The sequence below is a fragment of the Micromys minutus genome (assembly GCF_963924665.1).
Source record: "Micromys minutus genome assembly, chromosome: 2".
NCBI classification, from domain to species: Eukaryota; Metazoa; Chordata; class Mammalia; order Rodentia; family Muridae; genus Micromys; species Micromys minutus.
The window spans coordinates 48,211,534-48,235,197 of NC_137971.1; the positions used below are offsets into that span (position 1 = coordinate 48,211,534).

The window sequence follows — 23,664 nt, forward strand, 5'->3', positions numbered from 1 at the left end:
CTGCCTTCAGGTTCTGATTTGAGTTTCTGCTCTGATTTCCCTTGATGATGAACTGTGACCAGAAGTGTCAGCCAAATGAACACTTTCCTTCTCTAAGTTGCTTTTGTCAGAGTATTTTATCACAGCAACAGAAATGAAAGCGGAACCAAAATCTAGGCTGCTCTTATAACATGGGATTATGGGCAGTGCTACAATAAACATGAATAAAGCATAGTTTGTTTTGTTTTAAGAAGGCAGTAGAAACCACCAGTGACAACTTCTTTGGATTTTTAAAATGTGATAAGGGACTCCTCCTCCCGCCTCAGTGGCTGGCCAGGATGGGACAGATTAAAGAGAAAGATAATTATCCTACCCAATAAGCTGGGAAGAATATAGAGCTTCTGGAGGCAGCTCTGCCAGCATACCAGGGGACTCCAGGACCATAAGAAAAGGGAGATGGGAGGAGAAAGAAAGTCTTACAAGCGCAAGGAAGACAAGCATCCTAAGAAAAAGTCTGAGATTGAAGGCATCCGTTCTTTCAGCTGTCCTGCCCTGCCAACCCCAGGGCCCCACACACAGCCACATGAACTAAATTGTTGAGTAAAGCTTTGAGGGAATCCAGAAGGGAGTTCTGCTTTCTTACGGCTGACACAATAAAATATCCCAAACAGAATGGCTTTTGGATGAAATGCCCATGCAAAACCCCGCTCTCACCTCAAAGGAAATAAGAGTTTATTCTGGAGTCAAATATAAATGACTGTGACCCAGTAATATAGATTCAAGTTATTCTAAATAGTGTGTTCAGTTTCATCAAGTTTTTAGAAGTACAGAATAAAAGAAAGTCATAAATCAAGGCACTTTAAAGACATGCCAGTAGAAAATCAGATATGTTGGTAACGGCAAAGCAAGGAAACTTACCTATGTCTGCAATGCTATCTGATGACATTCTTAGCTTTGAACATTGTGAAAACTAATGGTTTGTTGATTTGTGATTACTATCCAGTCCAAAAGAACTTGCCTTATCCTCACAGTACATTAAGTCAGATGAGGAAGTAGACATCGAATCATTGTTAGGAGATTATAATAACCCACAAGAATTGTCTCCAGGTATCCAATAGGTTTGCTCCCCACCATTGTCATCGCAGTTTTCTTTGGTCAGTTGGATATTTTTTTTAAACTTTGGTTTGCATAGGTTTACTGTCCCACTGGCGTCTAAGCTCAAAGTATTTGTTTACTTGGGGCTTTCTGAAAGCTAGAAAGAGGACCTGCTGTGTGCCTCTCTCTTACTTTCCCCTGTTTGTGGCAATATCTGGTGCTTCTTGATAGACGCCTTATCTACTCCCTGCCTCTATGTTCCTGTGCCAAGTGTTCACTCTCTGTAGAGAAATTAAAGCCAAAAATAAAAAGCATCAAGGGCTACAGGCATATGAAATGAGCACATAGCCACTCCAAGGTTGAAGGGAAGGTTTTATTGTAGATGGGAGGCATCTGGAATAGTCCAAAGCAGGGAGAGAAAGCAGGAAGCTGAACCAGGCCAGGAGAGGAGATGGGGGTGCAGGAGAGAAGAGAGAGGACCCAAGAGAGCACTGTGGCTGAAATGGCAGGGGGTTTTATAGGAATCAGAAGCTTCAGGGGAGGGAAACAAAGCCCCTGGGCTGGAGAGGTTTGGGGCAGGAAGTTGGGCCAGAAGAGCTGAGGAGCCCGGACATGGAAACAGTGACTTGACAGGCACTGCTGAGAAAACCCAGGGGCTGCCAGGAGCTTTGAAATGCTAACAGTGCCACAGTTAGCCATTTGTCCACAGCTCCTTTTGGACCTTTCAATAGATTCAACTCAGATGGGGTCCAAGCACTGAGAGGGGTTAAGTGGCCACAGGCTCCCATCCCTAACTAAAAATCTATCTGCATTAGTAAACACTGGCAAAGAAAGAAATCAGTGTTCTCCAGTGTGTGTATTGGCCACACTGCAAAGCAGGTACCATGCCAGGGAGAAGCTGGCCAACACCGAAGACCTCCACTGTATTTTAATAAGCTTTTTGTCTCATTTGGCTTTAGTGGGACATTGATTGTTTTGTTGGGTTTTTGCTTGTATATTTTTGTTTCCATTTTTGTGAGGGAAGGGTATTTGTTTGTTTTCATTTGTTTGACTTTTTCTTTTTAAGAAAAAAGGGTAGGGAAGCAGGGAGGATCTGGGAGGAATTGTGGGACAAAAAAAAATGATCAAAACATATTAGGGAGGACTGGAAATTGTTCAATAAAATAAGGGGAAAAATTCTAAAAGGTCAAAAATGAAAATCAAAGTCCTCTACTCTAACAATCAGACCCTAACTGCCTAGAGCCTGCCCAGGCTTGGGACGTTTTATATAAATAATTACATCTTAACTCCTAAAGATCGCTGGTGCTTCCTCCCAAATAGCTGGAAAGATGCGTGGTGTTGTAAAATTTACTACCTCACAGTCTAATGCACTGCAGTCTACGGTCTCTTGCAATGTAAGGCCACACTAACCCAAGGTAAGGTTAGATAACTTCTCTAAACTGCAATAAAAAGGGGGACCATTCCCATTCAGGGTACAATTTATTCTCTCTCCTCTCCCTCCTCTCCTTCCTTCCCACCCTCTCTTTCTCTCCTTCCCCTCCTTCCCCACCTTTTCCTCCATATTTCTGATCACAGTGTATATTCCTTATTAAAACATTCAATCTGATCAAAATTTCTGATCTGGTGAATGTTCCTAGGCACACACATACACCATGCCTTGGACTCATGGTTCCTGAAACACATAGATCCTGGGGTTTTTTTGTTTGTTTGTTTGTTTGTTTGTTTTTTGGTTTTTTTGTTTGTTTTTTGTTTTTTCAATTTGTAAGGAGACCATTCCTACTGGTTCAGGTCCCATCTTGATCACTTCATTTTAACTCAATTTCTTTTTTAGAAGGTTCCTATCTCCAAGTGCAAGCACACTCTGACATTCTGCACGTGACACTTTCTCAGAGGCAGACTTTGGAATGCTCCCACAGAATCCTATTCTAGACAAGGCCATAAATACTCTAAGGGGTAGATAAATTCAAGGTGGGTGCCTGACATTACATTCACTGGCTCTCGGTGAAACTTCAAGAAGGACTTTGGAGCTTGAAAGAGAAACATAATATTTCTTCCCTTGTGAGAAATTTCTAAAGCAGCTGCAGAAACCACCAGGACCTAAAGAAGGAGACAGGCTTGCCAAGACTCAAGGTAAGATTTATGGGAATTCCTTCACAGGGTCCTGACAGAACTTAGACCCTATCCTGAGGGCTCCAAGACCTGGACAAGCTCTGGAAGGGTCTTTTGGGAGCTTTAGGAATCAGGGCTTCCTCTTCTTGCTCCTTTACCCTAGTCCCCTCCCCTCCTCTCTCTACATGTTCATGACCGTCCTCTACAACTCTCCTACCTGCCTTTCTGTCTCTACTTCCTAAATAAACTCTATTCTGTACTAACCGGTGACTGGTCCCTCAGGGGGAAGGGATGCCTCAGCATGGGCCTGCAGAGGCCACCCCTTTTCTCCATACCATAATGTGCCTCCACAAAATATATGCCTGGCTTCTCTTTCTTTCTATAAAATACAACATTGAGAAGCTCTTCCTTAGCCTTTGGACAAGAAGGAAAGCAGTATGTAGATATCAGAAGTCATTTTCCTCGTTAAGTCTGAACTTCCCTTTGATTTTGAGGCTCAGAAACTGGACGTATGTCAAAAGTAGGACGCAGTGGGTATGCCTGGGTCCTCTTATTTGGTGATTCCCCCAAAAAGTTGACAATGTGATTTTTTAACAAAAGAGGTGACAATATCAAAATGTCATTTTGTAAGGCTGGGGAGATAGGCTGGGAAAAGCAGATAAAACCACCACTTGCTGCTTTTCCCAAGGTCCCAGGTTCAGTTCCGAGCTCCCACATGAAGCTTATAACCATCTATAACTCCAGTTTCAGGGGATCCAGTGCCCTTCTTGGCATCAGGCATGTGTACAGTGTGCAAACATACATACAAATAATTATACACACATATATAGTTAAAGTCTTTTTTAGTGCCATTTAGGTTACAGAGTTAGCTCTAGAGGACCTGGGTTCTATTCCCAGCACCCACATGGCTGATCACATTACTTATAACTTCAACTCTAGATGATCTGACACCTTTTTCTGTTCTCACGGACACCAGGCATGAGAGTGGATACATGTAGGCAAAACATCCATACACAGAAAATAAATTAAGATAAATAAGTTTTGAAGGGAATCAGGACTCCTCTATAGACCGTACACTGAAGCAAGGTGGGAGCTCATAACAACCCAACCTTGGAGACTATTGCTCAGCCACCTGGCAGGGGAGAGTCAGGGCAGGGTCCTGGAGCTATTTCTCCATCTGCCTAAGCAGAGTAGTCCCAGGACAGAAGGCTAGACACCCAGGACAGAAAGCTGGATACCCAGACGGTACAGGGATGAGGAGGAGGGTGTCTTTCTGGGCAACCACTCCCTGAATCCATCTGGTAAATGCGTTGTAGCCAGGTCTGTTTAGGACCTCAGCCAAGAATTAGGAAAGAACAAGGTGTTCCTATCAGGTCCTCTGGAGCCCAACCCAGGGCTCAGCTGCCCATGTCCATCAGCATGTCTATAACAATATTGCTCTTGAATAACAAAGAACCTTCTATGAAAAAAAAAGATGAAAGACAGAGCTAACCCATTTTCCTATGGCATGGAAAAGAGAATAGCAATCAGCGTAGTATTTATTCTGAAAGTGGGAGGCAGACAGATCTTCCCTCCAAACCATCAGCATCTCAGTCCCAGGTTATAGTTCCATTAGTAGAATGTCAGCCTAGAAAGCACTCACCCTCAGCTCCACATAAACTAGGCATGGTAGGATGACCATAATCCCAACACCTGGGCGGTGAAAGCAGGAGCATCCTTAGCTATGGAACAAGCTTAAGGATAGCCTGAGCTACATGAGACTCTGTCGCAAGAACAAACCTTAGCTTCAACATCTCCTGTATGACTGCTCAGATTAGCTAACCTCTCTGATCCTCAACAGTAGTTAATAGTGCATGGTTGGAGGTGTTGCTCCTTATCAGTGGGGCTGTGAGACATAAGCCACAGTTTCTACCGTTACTGTCAGCCAACTCCCTGGAAAACCTGGAGCTCTTGGGAGAAGGCAAGAAATGCTCAAAGTATAAGGAGAAGTGGCTCATGCTGCTTACCACAGGATGTTCCGACAGCTGAATGCTCATGGTTTGTGTCACCTGACAGGCACAGAATTCCTCTACAGAAGTTAAAGCATAGTGACATGAAAATAAGCCTGGGTTCCAAGCCCAGTCCTGTGCAGTGAGTCACCCCCCGCCCCCGTAGCCGTGGTCCCTATGGGGCTTAGTGGAGACATGAGGGATGAGGAAATGAGGGAGACATCATGAGGAATTCCTTGGCTGTCAGGTGTCAGGCCAACGACAGGAGTTTCTCTTGTTCGTTTATTAACTGGGTGCCAGGACTGAATCCAGGCCCACTTGTGCACTGGACTCTCTGGCATTTCCGGGTCTTTTTAGTTTTTGTGTCGTTTTAATTTTGAGGCAACGTTTTATTAAGTGGCCCAGTTTATCTTGAAATTGCTCTGTAATATAAGTCTTGAGTTTGCAATCCTACCTCAGACTCCTCAGGAGCTAGTATCATGAGCCTGTGCAGCCCCTACCTGACAGGTGTTTGTTGCTGTTGTCTTGGCTCAGCTTCAAGACAGGGTCCCATGCATTCCCAGGTTGGCCTCAATATCACTATGTAGCAGAGGATGACCTTGAACTTCTGGATCTCCTGATTTCCGCTCCCTCATGCTAGGACCCTGAGCATGAGCTACCACATCCAGATTATTTGGTGCTGGGGATAGAGCCCAGGACTTCATATACACGAGGCAAGCATTCTACTCACCAAACTACAACCACGGTCCTGCCACGTGTTCTTTTTCCAGACCAAAAAAAAAATTGCAAAAGCCCTCAGAAATCAGCTCGGTCTTAAAAGAAGAAAAGTCTGGGTATGTTCTGAAGTTCTAGGTTTTTACCTGTTGAGATCTGGGGAGAAGGGAGTGAAGCTAGCACACAACTGCAGGACAGGGAGTCATTCTGTGCTCTGGGGTCCCAGACATTGCCGGCTTCGGAGTCGGCAACTTTAGGAGACAGTGGGTCTGAAAAGTGAGCTGAGATTTTTACCAAGCGATGTCTGCCTTGCTAACCTAGAGACGACATTTTAAGATTCACTTGACTTAATGTTGGAAATAAAATAGCTCAGAGTCTGAGGGATGGTGGGGTTCAGACAACAGCCTTCTGCTACAGATAGCGGCTACTCTCCAACAAAGACTGAGCTAAGAGTGCCTTCCTGTGCTAGAATGAGGCCCCCAAGGAAGGACTTGGGGGCTTGTCGGAAGGACATGTCTATATCCACATTTCACAGACAGGAAACAGAGCTAGTGCCCTTACACCTGCAGGTCATAAAAGCAGAAACTGTGAAACAGACCCGGAGCTGCCTGACCTCTGGACCCTGATGCTGTCTTGCTCTTGGCTTCCTTATCTGGATAATCAGTAGTGAACAATGCCAATCCATCAGCCAGCAATGAGTCATGTTGTTATCAGCCTTTGCGGGTATTTTCCTCAAACTGGCAGCTGCTCACACCATAGAGCACCAGCATGGGTTTACTTGGTATTTGTCCTCTAGCGAGGCCGGAAAGCTACCTGCTTGCGTCATGCTAGAGCCCAGTTCACACTATTTTGTGTCAAAGCATTGACATCCTGCCAACTAAAAACACTGAACAGAAGTGAAATTAACAGCTGGTGGGTTTTTTTCCTCATCTTAATGGGAAATATTTCTACATATGTCCTTAATGTGCTAAGGGGGCTGGCTGCCTCCTCCCAGGCATCCTCATCAGCATAGGGAAAATAAGACATCCTCCAGATCTACCTAGTCAGAAGTCAAGTTGGGACCGCAGTCACATTATTCTCTTTCAGTAGCCTCAGACACCTAAGATGGAAACCATACGCCATTCTCAGACTCCCCAGTACCGTAGAAATAGCAGCTGAAATAAAGATGAACAGAAGCCAACACAGTGTTCATGTGATTCAGTTCCCAGTACCCATGTGGCAGCTTACAGCCATTGGTAGCTCCTGTTCCGGGGAATCTGATGCCCTCCACAGACACTAGGCACACACATGGTGTAATGATGTAAATGAAGGCAAAACATCCATACACATAAAAAATTTAATTAAATAAATTTTAAGGTACCTGATCTTTCTAGAAGTCCCAGATCATTTGAATATAGTATCCTCAGAAAAAACATGGACCCCAAGAAAACAAAGACTCTTTTTTTTTTTTTACTAATTTTATTGAATTTTTTTTTAGAATTTTTATTTATTTATTATATATGAGCACACTGTAGCTGTCTTCAGACAGACCAGAAGAGGGCATCAGATCTCGTTACAGATGGTTGTGATCCACCGTGTGGTTGCTGGAATTTGAATTCAGGACCTCTGGAAGAGCAGTCAGTGCTCTTAACCACTGAGCTATCTCTCCAGCCTATATTGGATATATTTTATTTACATTTCAAATGTTATCCCCTTTCCCTGATTCCTTTTGTTGTAGTCAGGGTTTCTATTCCTGCACAAACATCATGACCAAGAAGCAAGTTGGGGAGGAAAGGGTTTATTCAGCTTACACTTCCATATCGCTGTTCATCACCAGAGGAAGTCAGGACTAGAACCCAAGCAGGTCAGGAAGCAGGAGCTGATGCAGAGGCCATGGAGGGATGTCACTTACTGGCTTGCTTCCCCTGGCTTGCTCAGCCTGCTTTCTTATAAAACCAAGGTCTACCAGCCCAGGGTTACCTTTCTCTAACTCCTCCATTAAGAACCCTTTTCTTAGTTCTATGGTTGGCTGCGAGCATCCACCTCTGTATTTGTCAGTCTCTGGCAGAGCCTCTCAGGAGACATCTGTATCAGGCTCCTGTCAGAATGCATTTCTTGGCATCAGCAATATTGTCTGGGTTTGGTGGTTGTATATGGGCTGGATCCCCAGGTGGGGGAGTCTCTGGATGGCCATTTTTTTTTTTTCAGGCTCTGCTCCAAACTTTGTCTTCATATATCCTCCTGAGAACATTTTTGTTCCCCTTCTAAGAAGGACTGAAGCATTCACTCTTTGTTTGTCCTTCTTGAACTTTATGTGGTCTGTGAATTGTATCTTGGGTATTCCGAGCTTTTAGACTCATATCCACTTATTGTATCAGTGAGTGCATATCATGTGTGTTCTTTTGTGGCTGGGTTACCTCACTCAAGATGATATTTTCTAGCTCCATCCATTTGCCTATGAAGTCGTTGTTTCTAATAACTGAGTAGTACTCCATTGTGTAAATGTACCATATTTTCTGTATCCATTTCTCAGAAACAAAGACTCTTATTTTACATAGTAGGCTTGCATTTTAGCAAAGACCATGACAGACACACGGACTGTTGGTTTTCCAGTGGAAATCGTATCTTGTGTGTTTTGTAGCAGCTGTGCATCATGAACAATCAAGAGAATGTGTCTGCTGTCACTGCCCGGGGTAATGTCCGTGCCATCCAGCCTACATATGCTGTGGTCTCTGGAAACCAGGAGCAGCCTTTGGAAAAGACCACTACCTACCCAGCCTCAGCAACAGTGCTCCAGTATAACCCAGGGAGTGCAAACCTCCAGAGCCCACACATTGTGATCCAGAATCCAGCTGGAATGACAGGCCTGCAGGCTAGGACCTCTGGACTACAGTATCCAGCAGGAGTGGCTGGCATGCAGACTTCAGCAGGAGTAATCCAGTACTCACCAGAAATAACAAGTGCCCAGATCCTGCCTGGAGACACTCAGAATCCCCTGAACACTGTCCCCGGGCCAACACAGACCTCAGGCCATCCCCAGTGGAACATGTCCTTTATGTCCTTTCCTGAATTTAATCCCAAGAAATTCATAAATGAAGAGGTCAGAACATTAGGGGTGAGTGTGATGTCATCTCTCCGGCTTTGTAAGTACATTCCTTCATGGGCTTTGTAAGTCCATGCCTCCGATGGGGTCAGAGGGCAAAGGAGGTCACAGCTTCTAAAGGCTGGGACTAGGATAACTCCACAAATGGCAATCCCTCTCTGTATCCCTCAGCCCCCCAGTTCATTCCATGTGTTTTGGGGGCGGTTATAAAATTGACCACCCATCCCTTTCCTAGATATCAGGGACAAGGATCAGTGGCAATTTCCCTAGAAAAAAAAAACATTGACCCAGACAAGTGGCCTGGGATTCCTAGAACCTCAGTCGCTGCCTCTCATAGGATCTAGTAAGCTCCTCTATAGCCTAATACCTCTGAGGCTGCTGATTTCCTCTCCCACCAAGGATATTCCTGCCTCTTTTCTGAAACCTCTAATTTCATTCGGCACCTTGAAAAGCTCAACTCCTTTCTATTTTTTGAGGCAAAAACAAGATCTGTCCTATACTCTGCTAGACACCAGCCAACTCCTCATAAAATGACTGGCTAAAGGGATGATTGGGTCATAGCAAGCTCTTCATCTCAGTACCCTTCATCACTCAGCATGGAGCACATGCTATGAGGAGAGAGTGATCCAGAGATGGCCAGGACATAGTTCTCAGAGACCTGGTGCTGATGGGTATTTACTTCATAGCAGCTATTGTAACTGTACCTTCTGTTACCACGAGACACATACACAGCTTTGGTGCTCAAAGAGTGCAAGAGGCCCTGCTTTCTCTGAGAGATGGCAACCCTCCTAGAGGACAAAGGAAGGTTCAGGAAAGAAACAGACTCATCAAAACCCTACTATAATTGGGATATGGCTGACTGGCTTATGCCCTTCAAGGCTTCATATGTCAGAAGCTTTGTCTCCTGTAGATAATGTTGGGAGGTGCTCGAGAGCCTTTAAGAAGTAGGGCTTAACTTGAGTATTTAGGTCGTTGGGCTCAGAACAGGTTTGTATAGTTCTAGTGGAACCTCTAAATACTTCTCACAGGAGCAAGACTGGCCTCCCTCAACCCCTCTGGCTTTCAGTCTCACTATATAATCTCTTCCTCTTGCAGGTACTCCCACGATGATACAATTTACCACACAATGACAAAGCCCTCATCAGAGATAGCCTGAACTGACAGTCCCAAAACTAGGAGCTAAATAGACTCCATTTTCTTATCCAAATTACCCAGCATTTGGTATCTCATCCTAGTAACCATAAATTGGCTAATACATGCTCCAACCTCTCACTTCTTTCCTATGTTTGTATTAAATGTATCGGGGCCACCTCTTACCCAAGTATGTAAAACGGCATCAGGGATCCAAATGCTGGTCCCAAGCACCAAGAAAGACTATAACTGTATGTGGGAAGATAAACAACAGTTATGTGGATAGCCTTTGTAATTCTGTAGTATGCCTTCCATCCTGCTAATTAATTCTGGTGAAAGTGACTGTGAATTATAGTGGCCAACCATTCAAAAGTATTTGGGGACCCATTGGTGTCACCTATGGGGCTTTAAACCACACCTAGAAGAGACTCCACCCAGAGATGATGGCCCAGTCTAGAGGTTGATCTAGGTGAATTCCAGTCCCACTCATACCTCAAGTGTCTCTGGAGTGCAGCCAAGGTGACAAAGAGCAAGCAGCTCAGTCACTTGCTCTCTCACCAGATTTCTCTCTGCTCTCCCCACAGGCTATCCAGATCCTCATTGGCCTCTTTCATGTATTCTCCGCGGTCAACCCTCAACTATACAGGAATTCTCCTCTGCTGGGGATATCAGGGTACCTGATCTGGGGAGGCCTGTCTGTGAGTATAAGGCTTGTGTGGCCTCCTTTCTAAGTCCTTAGAGGAGAACCTTGGACCCCACTTCCAGGCATAGAACCCTTACAGCTTAGAAATCTGCAGGTGCTGCTGAGGGCTGAGGAACTCATCTACACCCCTGCCCTGACAACACCACCTCCTGACTATTAAAAACTTTGGCTACAAATATTTATTACCATATTATTACCAGAGCTTTCAGGGTCAGAGCCCGGGCTATGTGGTACTCACAAACCTAGCTCCACCACCCACCCTAAAGAGGCCTTCTGAGCAATAGCAAAAAGAAAAGAAAGAAAAGTTATGCACTGTGAGAAGAGGAACAAGTAGAGGGCCAGAGACACCTCCCCCAAATCCACCAAGTAGAGGGCCAGAGACACCTCCCCCAAATCCACCAAGTAGAGGGCCAGAGACACCTCCCCCAAATCCACCTTGGGGGTTTAGGTTTAAGTAGGGGGTAAGGAGAACACATAGCTACCCAGTCATGGCATGGTCCTAACCATAGCTGGCCCATCGTTTCCTCAGCCCCAGTCTGTCCTGCAAAGTGAGCTGACAAGCTGGCAGAGCTGTGAAATCTCCTAGGATGTAAGATGTAAGTTCTTCTTGACCAGTATCAAGCCTCAGCCTTGCTCTTCCTCCAGCATAGGAATCCCAGAGTAATTGTAATCTCTTGATGCACATTGTTGTAATATCCAAATCTCTGTAAGCTGAAGTCCACAAAGTTTCATGTTATACACAGTGTCTACCTCCCATTCAGGAAAGCAACTGCAAACTTTTCAGGAATTAAGTAATTAATTAATTAATTGGGCAAGTTGCCCAACCATTTGGTGATAAGAAATTGGCTATTACAGGCAAACAGCCCTGATCGAGGCCTCCCCCTACTGTGACACCTCACCTGCAGGTGGCAAACATTTGACAGCATAGTGGTGTGTATATGAAAGCCAGGGTAATAGGAGAAACAAGGCTCCTTCAAAAGGATAGAGACTGTCTCTTGACAGACTTAACTTGGGAGTTAGGGCACAGGTCACTCAGGCTCGTGCAAAACTTCCACTGGGTTGGTGACTCTGTACCTAGAAAAATTGAATGAAATTTACAGGTAATAAAGGATGGGTTTTAAGAGGAGTTTTACTTTTTAAAAAAAGAGTTTTATTATAAAGAAAGAAAGAAAGAAAGAAAGAAAGAAAGAAAGAAAGAAAGAAAGAAAGAAAGAAAGAAAGCAGAAAGGAAGAGCCTTCAAGCCTGGGTAGCCAGAAGAAGGGAGGGGTACTTCTAATAACAGGAAAGCCAGGGAAGCTGCTCATCTAGGGGCAGAAACTGGAGACTGAGCTGGTGCTTACTGAGAGCAGTTAACTTTCCAGGCTTGGGGGGGGGGGCAGGCTAACTGGAATCTTGAGATGTTTTCCTGACACAAACAGGCAGCTGTATCACTTGAAAGCTCACATGAGTGAGGACTCCCAGAACCTACATCTCCTGAGTTACTTACAAAACGTGCACACTACTCCACTAAAAAGAGTTTCTCCTCCTCCTACCACACCGGCTAAGCAATTGGCATCTGCACGCTGATCCTCTATCTGGTGAAATAACGGTGCTTTCTTATTAATTCCGGTGACCTTCAGATCTGTTAGAATTTCTGTGCAGGCTCTTAAATCATCCACTAAAAAGACACAATCATACTATATGCAGTTTCATTTCACTCTCTTGTCCTAAGTTCTTGGGTTTCAGCTAAGTTTTAGGTTTCAGTCTCCCAAATTCAATGATCTAGGGGAACTTACTGTTTTGAGGTTTCAGATCATTCAAAGCTCCCTTCTGACTGTACAAAGGCAGTATACTTAGACATTTATAAGTGTTTTGTCTCAGCAATCCTTACAAAAAAAAAAAAAAAAATACTGGACAAAGGGATATGGCTCAGTGGTCAAGAATTCACCCAGCATGTACAAGGACCTGGGCTCAATCCTCAGTAGAACAAAATAAAATATACAGCAACTATTGTCACTACACTGAGATGAAATGGAAAAATATTCAACTGTAACTCAGAGAGATCAACTGTATGAAGGCAGGGGCCTTGTTAGGACTATCAGGCTGATCTAGGAACGTAGCAAGATGAATTAGTAGCAATATGAAACAGGAGCTCCAATGTCCTCTCTCCCAACCTCAGTGCTATAACCACCATGCTTCCCTGCCCTAACTTCCCAGGAAAAGGTCATAGTCATAAATAGGGCAGTGTCAGCAGTGAGTGAGTTTGGGCAGTGGTATGGCCCATGATGCACTTGAAGAGACCTAGCCAGATAGTGGTGATAATAAATGATTTAGAGCAATGGTTCTCAACCTGTGGGTCATGACTGCTTTGAGAGAAAACCGCTTTTTCATGAGGGTCACCTAAGACCCTCAAAAAGCACACCAGGCTGTACAGTCTATGTATAACACACCTTGAGATTTATGGATATTTACATCATGGTTCATAACAGTAGCAAAAATACAGTTATGAAATACCAATGAAATATTTTTATGGTTGGAGGAGGGTCACCACAAAATGAGGAAGTGCATGAAAGGGTCACAGGATTATGAAGGTTAAAAGCCACTGGCTTGGGCTATTCTACACAGCATGAGGTATCTGAGCGCCACAATACATAGCACTTAAAGTCTGGGATAGTGATAATGTTAAGAAAGCACACAGATTTACATTTCTGAAAAACAGGATGATTGAAATTTAATGGCATGATCCTTTTTTTCTGTGTCTATGTAGTTTATCATCTCTGGATCTTTGTCAGTCTTGGCTGAAAGGGATGCCAACAGTTGTGTGGTAAGTCATTATGCCATGTTTTGATGACCTGTGAGTCTTAAGACTGTGCTTCTTCCCACACTTGGGCCAGGAGGTCTCACAGTAAACCTGCAGTCTGACACCAGGCTCAGGACATTTACACACTGTATTTCACCTGATTCTCCCAACTATATGATGTTTTATTTTCTCCTGTTGTAGAGGAGAAACTGAGACAGAGTATTTTAAGGTAGAGACCTAAAGACCATTCAGCACAACCAAAGTCAAAGATGAGAGACTCCATTAAACTAGATGGTGGCTGCCTGGAAAGAAACCCTTCTCACAGAGCAGCCTCCAGTGCATTTTACAGGGAGCTTTTAAAGACAAAGTACACAGAAAACTACATCCTGGTTGGCAGTTGCAAGAGGAAGTAAAGCAAGCAAGCAGTTTAATAGAAACCAAAACATGCAGTTAGCTGGATATTTGACACTGAGTTCCTAACACTCATTGGCCCTGGCCCCTTACTTTATGAGTTAGGTGTTTTCCCATAGAATTTTTCCCAGAAGGGGTAGAAAACAGGGTGAGGAGTCAGTTTTAGGTTAAACCACAGATGCCACCAACTGAGACAAGATGGTTTGTCCTGTCACATTCCCCACTGGTCTTAGTAAATGAGTTAAACTGTGGACTCATCCTACTCTAAAGAGGTATAGTTGCCCCTAAGGACCATTAATTTGACTGAATTCATTCTTTTTTTTTTTTTTTTTACATAATTGGCCATGCAACTTAGAGTGCAGAGCCCAACTGCTAATCCAATCTGTTTTACAACCCCAATTTTTGGAATGGAAACTTTCTTATTCTTGGCAACTAGGAAGCCCAGCCACAGGATATACATAAACTTGTAAATTCTGTATTTCTGTCTCAAAAGATAAACCTTTTTTATCCAATACAAGCAAACACTAAAAGTGGGTATCGGTGAGCAATGGTGAAGAAGGAACATGGGTTTCTGACCTGTAGTTACTCTATCACCTCCCCTGTTCCTTCCTCCTTAGTTCCCAGGTCCTGGCCTGAAAGCAGTGGGAATTGGACCATGGCCTTCTACTCATACCAAACACAATACTCAAGATAACATAAAGCAAGGGGCCAAGAACAATGAAACCTTAATTTTAATACTGCCCATAGTCTGAAGATAATGCATTTGACATCGCCATCACTGGTTACTGCTTTCTTGATCTGGGTATAGTGGATCCATAATTCCAGCTACCTTCACAGCCATAAAAATGGAGGGTGTTTTCAGATCCTTTGACTATCTTCTTAGCCCAGATAGTCTGGTCTCTCATTTGGCTCTTTATTGTTAACCATTTCTCCAGCAACTGAGACCTACTTATTCTTTTACGTTTTTCTGACTTTTATAAATTTTTTCTAACATCTGAGAACAACTAGATGATAAAGGCAATCTTTTTAGCAGCTGCCTTTAATCTTTCTTTAAAGGACCTAGTGAAATTTGATTAAAGTCTCCTTGGTCAGTGTTGGACAGCAGGGAAAATCTATTCTGTCTGGGCTGCATTATCTGGCAGTGATCCTTCTTCCTATCCTAGAGGCAGTTTTCCTGTCTTTTTCAGAGAACCATGGGTTTTGACTTTTCCAGTGATACAGATCACTGATTGAAAGGGAACATAAATCATGAACAAGGAGGAAGTGAAAGTTTCTCTTTTCCCACCAGGCTCAGCCCAGGGGAACTTTTTCCCTTCTGTGAGGCTGCTTAGAGAAGGTACAGGAGATAGCAGAAGGAACTGACAGTTTGGGGAACTAGTTCTCCTCTGTGTGCATTCTGCTTGAATGGTAGGGGCCTCCAGATGAGAGACCCCCCTCCCAATCTCTACTCATGGACTGGAGTCAAACAACAAAACAAGAGAGAACTCCAGACATGGGGCAAGTAAAGATTTAGAGATTTGGGGGGTTTACTGAACAATCTGTCAGAACCAAAATGATTTGGGTACCTAACAAAGAGGGTACAGGTCTTAAAGCAGGGGGGCATTTCATACCAGATAAAGCCACTGGTCAACATAAGAAAACAGAACTGGCAGAAACACATAGACACACAGAGAGGCACATAGTAAAGACAACCAGGGATGCCCACCATATATTCATATACCTGAACAGGCCAGAGGAGTCAAGTGATGTCTCACATTGATTCTAAATGTTGGATCAGCAGCCAGGTCCAGCCTTTGTTCTGTCCTAACCAGAAAGCCCCTTTACCAGAGTTACATCCTGAGATGACAGACTAGATAACTTTTATTGAAGGAAATTTAGGAGTATCAGAAGGTGCTGCACCACTGCAGATCTCTCCTGAAGCACTAGAATATCTTAGACTGCTCCCCCGGTTGGGGGAAGTCTTTGGCTGCTGTGGTCCACAATCTGTGCTGAGACCTGGAATTAGTCAAAATGGTGAGAGTCTCGTAAGGATCTCACCGGGGCCTTTGTATGTTGCCAAGTAGAGACCCAAAGACCACACAGCACAACCAACATCAAAGGTGAGAGTCTGCATTAAGTCAGCAGGCAATTGCCTGAAAAGAGACCCTTCTTACAGAGCAGTCTCCAGTGCATTTTACATGGAGCTTTTAAAGACATAGGACACAGAAAACTACATCCTCGTTGGCAGTTGCAGGAGAAGTAAAACAAGCAAGCAATTTATCAGAATCCAAAACATGAAGCTAGCTGGACATTTTTACCCATTGGTTGTGCCATTCCCAGGGACTTTCTGTGGTGGGAGTAGAAAAGGGGGGACCATTTTCAGGTTAAAGTTGACTCCAGCTGAAACAAGATGTATGAAATTTGCCGTATAACAAGAGAAATGTCAGGCTTTGCTTCAAATCACACAGTGAGTATTTAACAAAGCTAGGTTTCAAACCCAGAATTCTCTAGTTCCAAAGCTACACCGTAACCTATTGCATTTGCTACTGCTGCATAATGAATCACGTCTCAAAACAAAACAAGCAAGCAAGAAGCTCTTAGCAATTTAGAAAAGTCATGAAAATGTACTGTGCAGTAACCTAAGGGTGTTCTGTTTTCAACAGAAAACCGAGCCAGGTTAGATGGAGATGAGCATGTATTTCAAACAGTAAGGTTTGTGCTGAAATCTAAGAAACCTCCACATAAACACAAAACTGGTCCCAGGTCCTCCTTCCCCTTACGTCTTCTACATGGCTTCTGTCTCTTAAGGAAAGTGGTAAATTAAGGGCAGACTATTCGCTAAAGCATTTCCTGATTCTTAATCTCTGGTCTGCAAGGCCAATTTTTGCTACCTGGGTCTGCCTTACAAAAGGAGCACCCCCTCAACTTCCCAACATGAACAAAGCTCATATGTCCCAACAAGACTCACCAAACAATGTCCACCCACTCAGGGAAACCCATTGCCCTGGGGGACATCTCTCCCGACTCCATCTTTCTTAAATGACTGACCACTTTTTTGGTTTGTTTGTTTATTTATTTGTTTGTTTGTTTGGAGACGGGATTTCTCTGTGCAGTCCTAGAACTCACTCTGTAGATAAGGCTGGCTCAGAGATCTGCCTCCCTCTGCCTTCCCAGTACTGGGGTTAAAAGTATTACCTTCCCAGCTTGGACCTGACTTCTAATGGAAATCTCTCCTTCAATTTCTGTGTCTGGCAACTGCCCCAGACTCAGCACAAATATGACATGTTGACCTTCCTTTATTTTCTTCCCCGAAACCCCACTAAGGAAGCAGCTTGAGTAGAGTCAGGCCATAAACAATTAGTTCTTGACAGCTCACTGTGGAAAAGGAGAGTCTTCACATTCGAAAATCTTCCCCAGCCAAACTTGTCAATGAGCTCCAGATCCCCTTACCCTCAAAGTTCCTGTCTCTCTCAATGTCTCTTCTCAGAATGAGCTTGGCAGCCCTGCTTCTTTCCTCTGAACAGGCTAGCAACCTTACCAAACCTCCACACTAGCCTCCCTCAGTTGCTTAGTCAGCTATCAATATTCTTCCAATGTGTGGTCCCTGCCCTAAAAGAGTTGGCACAACCATCATTACCTACCTCACTGCCTTTGGGATAAACAGACTTCTGCTCCAACCAGCCTGACCCTCTCCTTTCTGCCCTGCTCCTCTTTTACTTCCTGGATCTTTCCAAATGCTGAACTTTGACCTTTGCTCACCATTCCCCTCCCTTTATGTCCTTCAGGTGAACAGCAGCATCAGCATGAATGTTGTCAGTTCCATCTTCTCCTTGACTGGAATCATCATTATCATCACAGATATATGTATTGCCAACTCTGATAATAAGCCTCTGACAGTAAGTATTACAATGGGCCGGTCCCAATGCTTCTTCAGGACCAGGAGAGCTTACATGGTGGTTTCTTGAGCAAAAAGGAATTGCGACAGAATTCCATCCTAATATGATCTGTAAATTATATAACTTTGACCAAACCCCTGCAACTGCTAAAAACAACCACAGTGTTTTTATACCACAGTGAGGACTCTGAGATTAAATGGTCTGAGGGTAGAGATATGACTATTTATCTCAAGCCGCAAACTGGTCCTCCTTCAGAACTAACCAAGAAGACCAAGCAAACCTGGGAGAGCAGAGGCCCATCTACAGAGGTGCGAAAAGTCCTCAGAGGGAGAGCCTCCTTGTAGGTCCCAGAAGAAGCCTAATCCGGTTGACAGAACTTGGCCTTGATGGCACATGGCAAGAAACCAAGCAAGGTTTTTGACCTCGGGGGTCCAACCCTAGGCAACAGGATGATAAAGAGGTGGACTGTGGTAATGAGGAATTAAGATTGACCTTATCTACTAGTCTGAAAAGTGGCTGTTGAACAACAGGCACCTCTGTCATCAAAAAGTATACTAGTGTCATGTAGAACAAAAGTTTAGGGTTCCAGTAGGCCTGATGCTAAACCCTGGTGCCTCATCCTCTGCTGCAGAGGAAAATTGGAGAAGTACTCCTAGACCCTGCCTCTATAGTATACTACAATGCCACAGCCCAATTCGCACTGAGCTCAGTCTGCCATTAAAGCTCTGATTCAGACAAGACCACAGGAATCATACAAGCTAAGACAACCAGGAGCTAGGCAGAGGTGGTGGTACTGACCTCACTGTTACATCCTCCAATTCACAGTAAGGACTCCTGGCCCCTCATATAGGTTCATAGTTCAGAGCACTTGTTGGAGTCTATCACAGTTAGGAATTATCTCAGAAGCAAGTGTTACAACAAATAGTTATTGTAGAGAAAAGTAAATAAGACCTCAGGACAAGGAATCTGGAGTACTTACCCACCAAACCTACCAGTCATCAATGGAAGATCGATCTCCAGAGGACTGAGCTTTGGGCTTTGTGGCACTAACAGTAAAATGGGCTCTGGAGGCCATAAAAGTCCACAATAAAGAAATTCAGTGGCTGACAGGTAGAAGTTGGGTTACACTAAATGCATATGGCAAAGGTACATAAAGGTATCAACACCAATACACCACACACAGAGGCTGTCTCTAGTCTTCCAGAAGAGACATATGGCAGTTGCTTTAGGATGGCTACAAATGTGGACTGTCATCCAATCAACCCTCAAGACTGAAATGCTCCCATTTTCTCTCTGCCTGCAGAGTTCTTTGAAGGCAATCTCTGGTAGTCTCCTCCCCTTCACCCTCCTGGAATTCATCCTCACCTGTGTGGTCTCCCATTTTGGATGCAAGGCTGTCTGCTGGACCCATTTTGAGGTGAGTATTGGGCTTTATTCCAGGAATCAAGCCTGCTCTGGGGAGGTTTAACAAGGAGTGACCAAAGCTTGAGAGAAGTGAGAACTGAGAGAGTGTATCAGGTAAGTTTTGCTGAATAACAAACTACCCCCCAAACCAAGTACCTTAAAACATCAAGTATTTGCTTCAACAGTTCTCAACCTAGGGGTCACATATCAGATATCCTGCATATCAGATATTTACATTATGATTCGTAACAGTAGCAAAATTACAGTTATAAAGCAGCAACAAAAATGATTTTATGCTTGTGGTTACTACAACATGAGGAACTGTATTAAAAGGGCTACAGCATTGGGAAGGTTAAGAACCACTGATTCATTTGGTTCTTGGTTCTGAATATCATCCCTTCATACTGTGATACATGACTTCTTCTTCCAGCTGATGTCATCACTCTTTGATGGAATCACTCTTTCTGTAGCCAGCTGCCAGATGGGCTTCAGGACAGCTGGCACCCAGGTCTCCTAGTGGGATAGTTTATTTCTAGTCCTGATGCCAGCTTGGGTTTCTTCACAAGGCATCTGTATTCCCAGAAACGCATGTAATTCCTCACAGGCAAGCACTCTGGCCTTTGCTTGTGCCCTACTTGCTGATGTCCTATGGCCAAAATCACTCACATGGCCACCTTAATACTTGTGAGCAGTTATGAGGAGAAAGGCTACAAAGTTACCTAAGAGGCATGAACAGGAGGATTTGTAGATTTTTTTTTTCAATTGAGTTACTAAACACTTCCGAAAGGATCAAACCATGTTTATTTCCATCCCAGGATTCCAAGCATCCCATCCAATTCTGTTACCATACTTGAAGTCCCGGATCCAGTTTTGGATTATGGATCTGCTTGAAATGCAACCTAGAAACCAAAAGCAACTTTGGGACTGAGAATGTAGGCTGGAAGCTTGGTTGGCATGCAGGAAACCCTGGGTTTGATCTTCAGCACTGCTTAAACAGGGCATAGTGGTACATGCTTATAATCCCAGAACTTAGGAGGTAGAAGCAGGAGAATCAGAAATTCAAGGTGATCCTTGGCTACTTAGCAAGTTTGAGACCAACCTGGACAACATGAGACTCTATCTCAAAAACAGTTACGATAACAATTTTTAAAATTCTATTAATATATCCAACAGAATCTAGTGGGACAAGAACTAGATAACTCAAATTCACTCTCCCATTCAATATAGAAAGACGAAGAGGCTCAGGACAAATTCTAAAATCTTATGGAGCTGTCTGACATACAGCTCAGTGGTTAAGAGCACTGGATGCTCTTCTAAAGGACCCAGGTTCAATTCCTAAGCACCCACATGGCAGCTCACAACTGTAAATAACTTCAGTTCCAGGGGATCTGGTGCCCTTTTCTGCCCCCTGCAAACACCAGGCTCACACATGGAATACAATCATACATGCAGGCAAAACACCCCTGCACACAGAATACTTTGTTAAAGTTAAAATATACCAAGAGTCAAGGGAATTGAAAAACACACCATTAATAACAGACCAAAGGGAAGCTTAAGAGATAAGAGATGCAAACATGGGTGTACATCTTGGCCTGGAGGTGATGCCAAGGTCAAGGTCACAGGTGTTTCTTGGTGAAACACGGATTCTGCTGTAGCAGTGCTTCCTGTCATAGAAATGGACATTCTGTCAGCCATTCCATCAACTATTTCAATGAAACCCTATGGAGCAATGTTACCTACATGGTGGCAGAGAGCACTTCTTGGATAAAAACCAGGTCAGCTTTGAGGAAGGATCTGACATTGCTTTCTACTGCTTCCTGGATGTGTCTCCCTGGTCCACTGTTCTCTGGGTCTTGATCTCTCTTGGCTCTGTCAGTAACATTTTTGCTTTCTCAAAAGAAAGAGTCCACCCTTTTCATCTTAAGAAAGATGTGAATTTTCTAAGCATTTTTGTACTTTCAGCAGTGGCAGCTCATATTCAGTGGTCCTTTTGCTAATACAAGTTTCTGGAAAATCCCTGGGAATGTCTTATTACCAGATTATGGATGTCGCAACTTGACAAAAACCTCATCTTTAGTTGTGTTCTAGATAGACCTGTCTCTAGATCTACCAACACCTATTTTGAGATCTGACTTGGCTAGGACCAAGCCCATAAGAAAAGCCTTTTAGAAGCTTTTCGGTATAGCCAAGGGCCTCACTAAAGCCTAGAGACATGGTTTAGTCAGTGGAATGCTAGTTGTACCAGTGCAGGAACCCGAGTTCAGATGCCCAGCATTCACATTCAAAAGGCAGGTTCTGCAACATGTGTCTGTAACCCCAGAACTGGGGATCAGGGAAGGTGGGGCCAAGATGGGTAGACAGAGCTCACCAGCCAGCAAATCTAGCCAATCAGTGAGCTCCCAGTCCAGTGAGAGAACATGTATCAAAAAATAAAGTGGAGAGCAGCCGAAGAAGACACATCTCTGGCGTCCACACACATGTGCACACACATCCACACATATCCCCATGTACTGTGCACACACAACATAAACATGCACAGTCTTACTTAGCACAGGGTTGATTAGACACAATCCTTTCTCGGTAGTCTAACTCTAATTTAGCATTTGTTGTTAGGCCTAAAATTTACTTTGAATGTCATTTATCCATTGGTAACTTCAGAAATCCACCCCCAAGATGTAATGGCTCACACAACAGGCATTTAGCTCATGATCCTCTAGGTCTTGCCATCGGTTCTGATATGCTAGGATTGCCAAGTCTATAGTTGTTTGCTGAGATGCCCAGTGGTTGGGTGGGCTTGTATAGATGCACATGTGTCTGGCAGTTGGCAAACTGGCTGTGGACAGAAAAAAAACTGGGCTACTTATCTCATTATTTATCAGGTCAGGCAGACTGTTTTCTGTTCCAATGAGAAAGATCAAACTACAGTAGGCCAAAACTTCACAGGTTGCTGCTTATATCTCCATTACTATTGTTGTCTCCTTAGCCAAAGAAGGTCATGTGACCAATCCCAGCACACATGAGAGAGGGTCTACCCAAGGCATAGAAAGAGGAAGGAACGGAAGTTAAAGCCTTTTTTAAAGTTCACTACAGTGGACACTGATTTGTTCCCTGTCCTTTGTCTTTCAGAACATGACAGTGATCTCAACCATGTTTGGTGGAAACACAGTCAACACGACCACTGGACCTGTCAACACTACCAGCCCAAACAATGCCACCAACATCCCAGTCCAGCCCACCCTCCCCAGTAATGTTCCCCCTGAACAACTATACCAAGATGTAGCTGATCGTGCCCAGAACTAGTTGATGGAATGGCTGACAGAATGTCCATTTCTATGACAGGAAGCACTGCTACAACAGAATCCTTGTTTCACCAAGAAACACCTGTGACCTTGACCTTGGCATCACCTCTAAGCCAAGATGCACACCCATATTTGCATCTCTTCGCTCTTAAGCTTCCCTTTGGTCTGTTATTAATTGTGTGTTTTTTAAATCCCTTTGACTCTTAGTATATTTTAACTTTAACAAACTACATCCAACATTGAATTTTGTGTTCAGTTGCTCCTGTTGTTTGCTTATTGTTGGAAGCCAATTCTAATATAATAGACCAACTGTCAGCTCAGCCTCTAATTCCCCTCCCCCAGCTCTAATCATGGAACATGAGGAGAAAGTATGGACTGCCTAACCCTGGTGTGTGTCCCCAGCACTTCTGGGTGTGTGAGTGAGACCCCAAATGAACACCAGACTGTCTGCTGGAACTATAACAAGCAAGCCACGCAAGCCCAAGGAAAAGAGCTGTCTGGGTTGGGCAATGGTAGAGATGCAAACTTCACAGTAGGAAGGGGCCTCTCAAGGATGATAACAGGATGAGAGCAACTCCATTAAGTACCCAGTACACTATGTAGTATTTTCCAGCAAAGAGTTACAAACAGAATTTTATGAAATAAAATTGACAGATTCAGCCATATCCAAAGAAAAGGCCAAGACGAAGATAGCTCATTTACCAAGAAGGAAATCTGACCATACTGGCCAAATCACTGGCTCATAGACTATGTGATCCTGCAGAGGTTGGGAGAGGTAAGGTTAGGTGCTGTGGACACTCCCTCCAGTTTCTCCTGTTCTATTGTTTGTTTTGTTGAGGTAAATGTAGTTTTAGAGGAAGATAAGTTAAGACCTCATATTTTCTAAGCTGGACTCAAACTCCCAAACTGCAGAAAGACTTGAACTCTTGATTATCCTGCCTCCATCTCTAAGCACTGATGTGACAGGGATGTGTCACCATGCCTGACTGCCTTCCTATTCTGAAATTTTAGTAGCCTGTAGGGGAAAAGGAAGCACACATCTCTTCTCCCCCTGAAGCTTTCAGAATCTTTCAAGACAGCAGACAGTAGACAGA

At 43.9% G+C, this 23,664-nt stretch overlaps 1 protein-coding gene across 1 annotated transcript; it reads left to right on the forward strand.

Moving 5' to 3' along the window:
* Positions 1–8,517: 8,517 nt before the first annotated feature.
* MS4A18 (membrane spanning 4-domains A18) lies at positions 8,518–22,571 on the forward strand (the record flags this gene model as incomplete). The annotated part of the gene is made up of 6 exons (XM_080912945.1): positions 8,518–8,979; positions 10,683–10,796; positions 13,549–13,605; positions 17,757–17,867; positions 19,171–19,284; positions 22,398–22,571. The coding sequence occupies 6 exons, from the start codon at positions 8,518–8,520 to the stop codon at positions 22,569–22,571; spliced, it is 1,032 nt and encodes a 343-aa protein (XP_080769071.1).
* Positions 22,572–23,664: the final 1,093 nt, after the last annotated feature.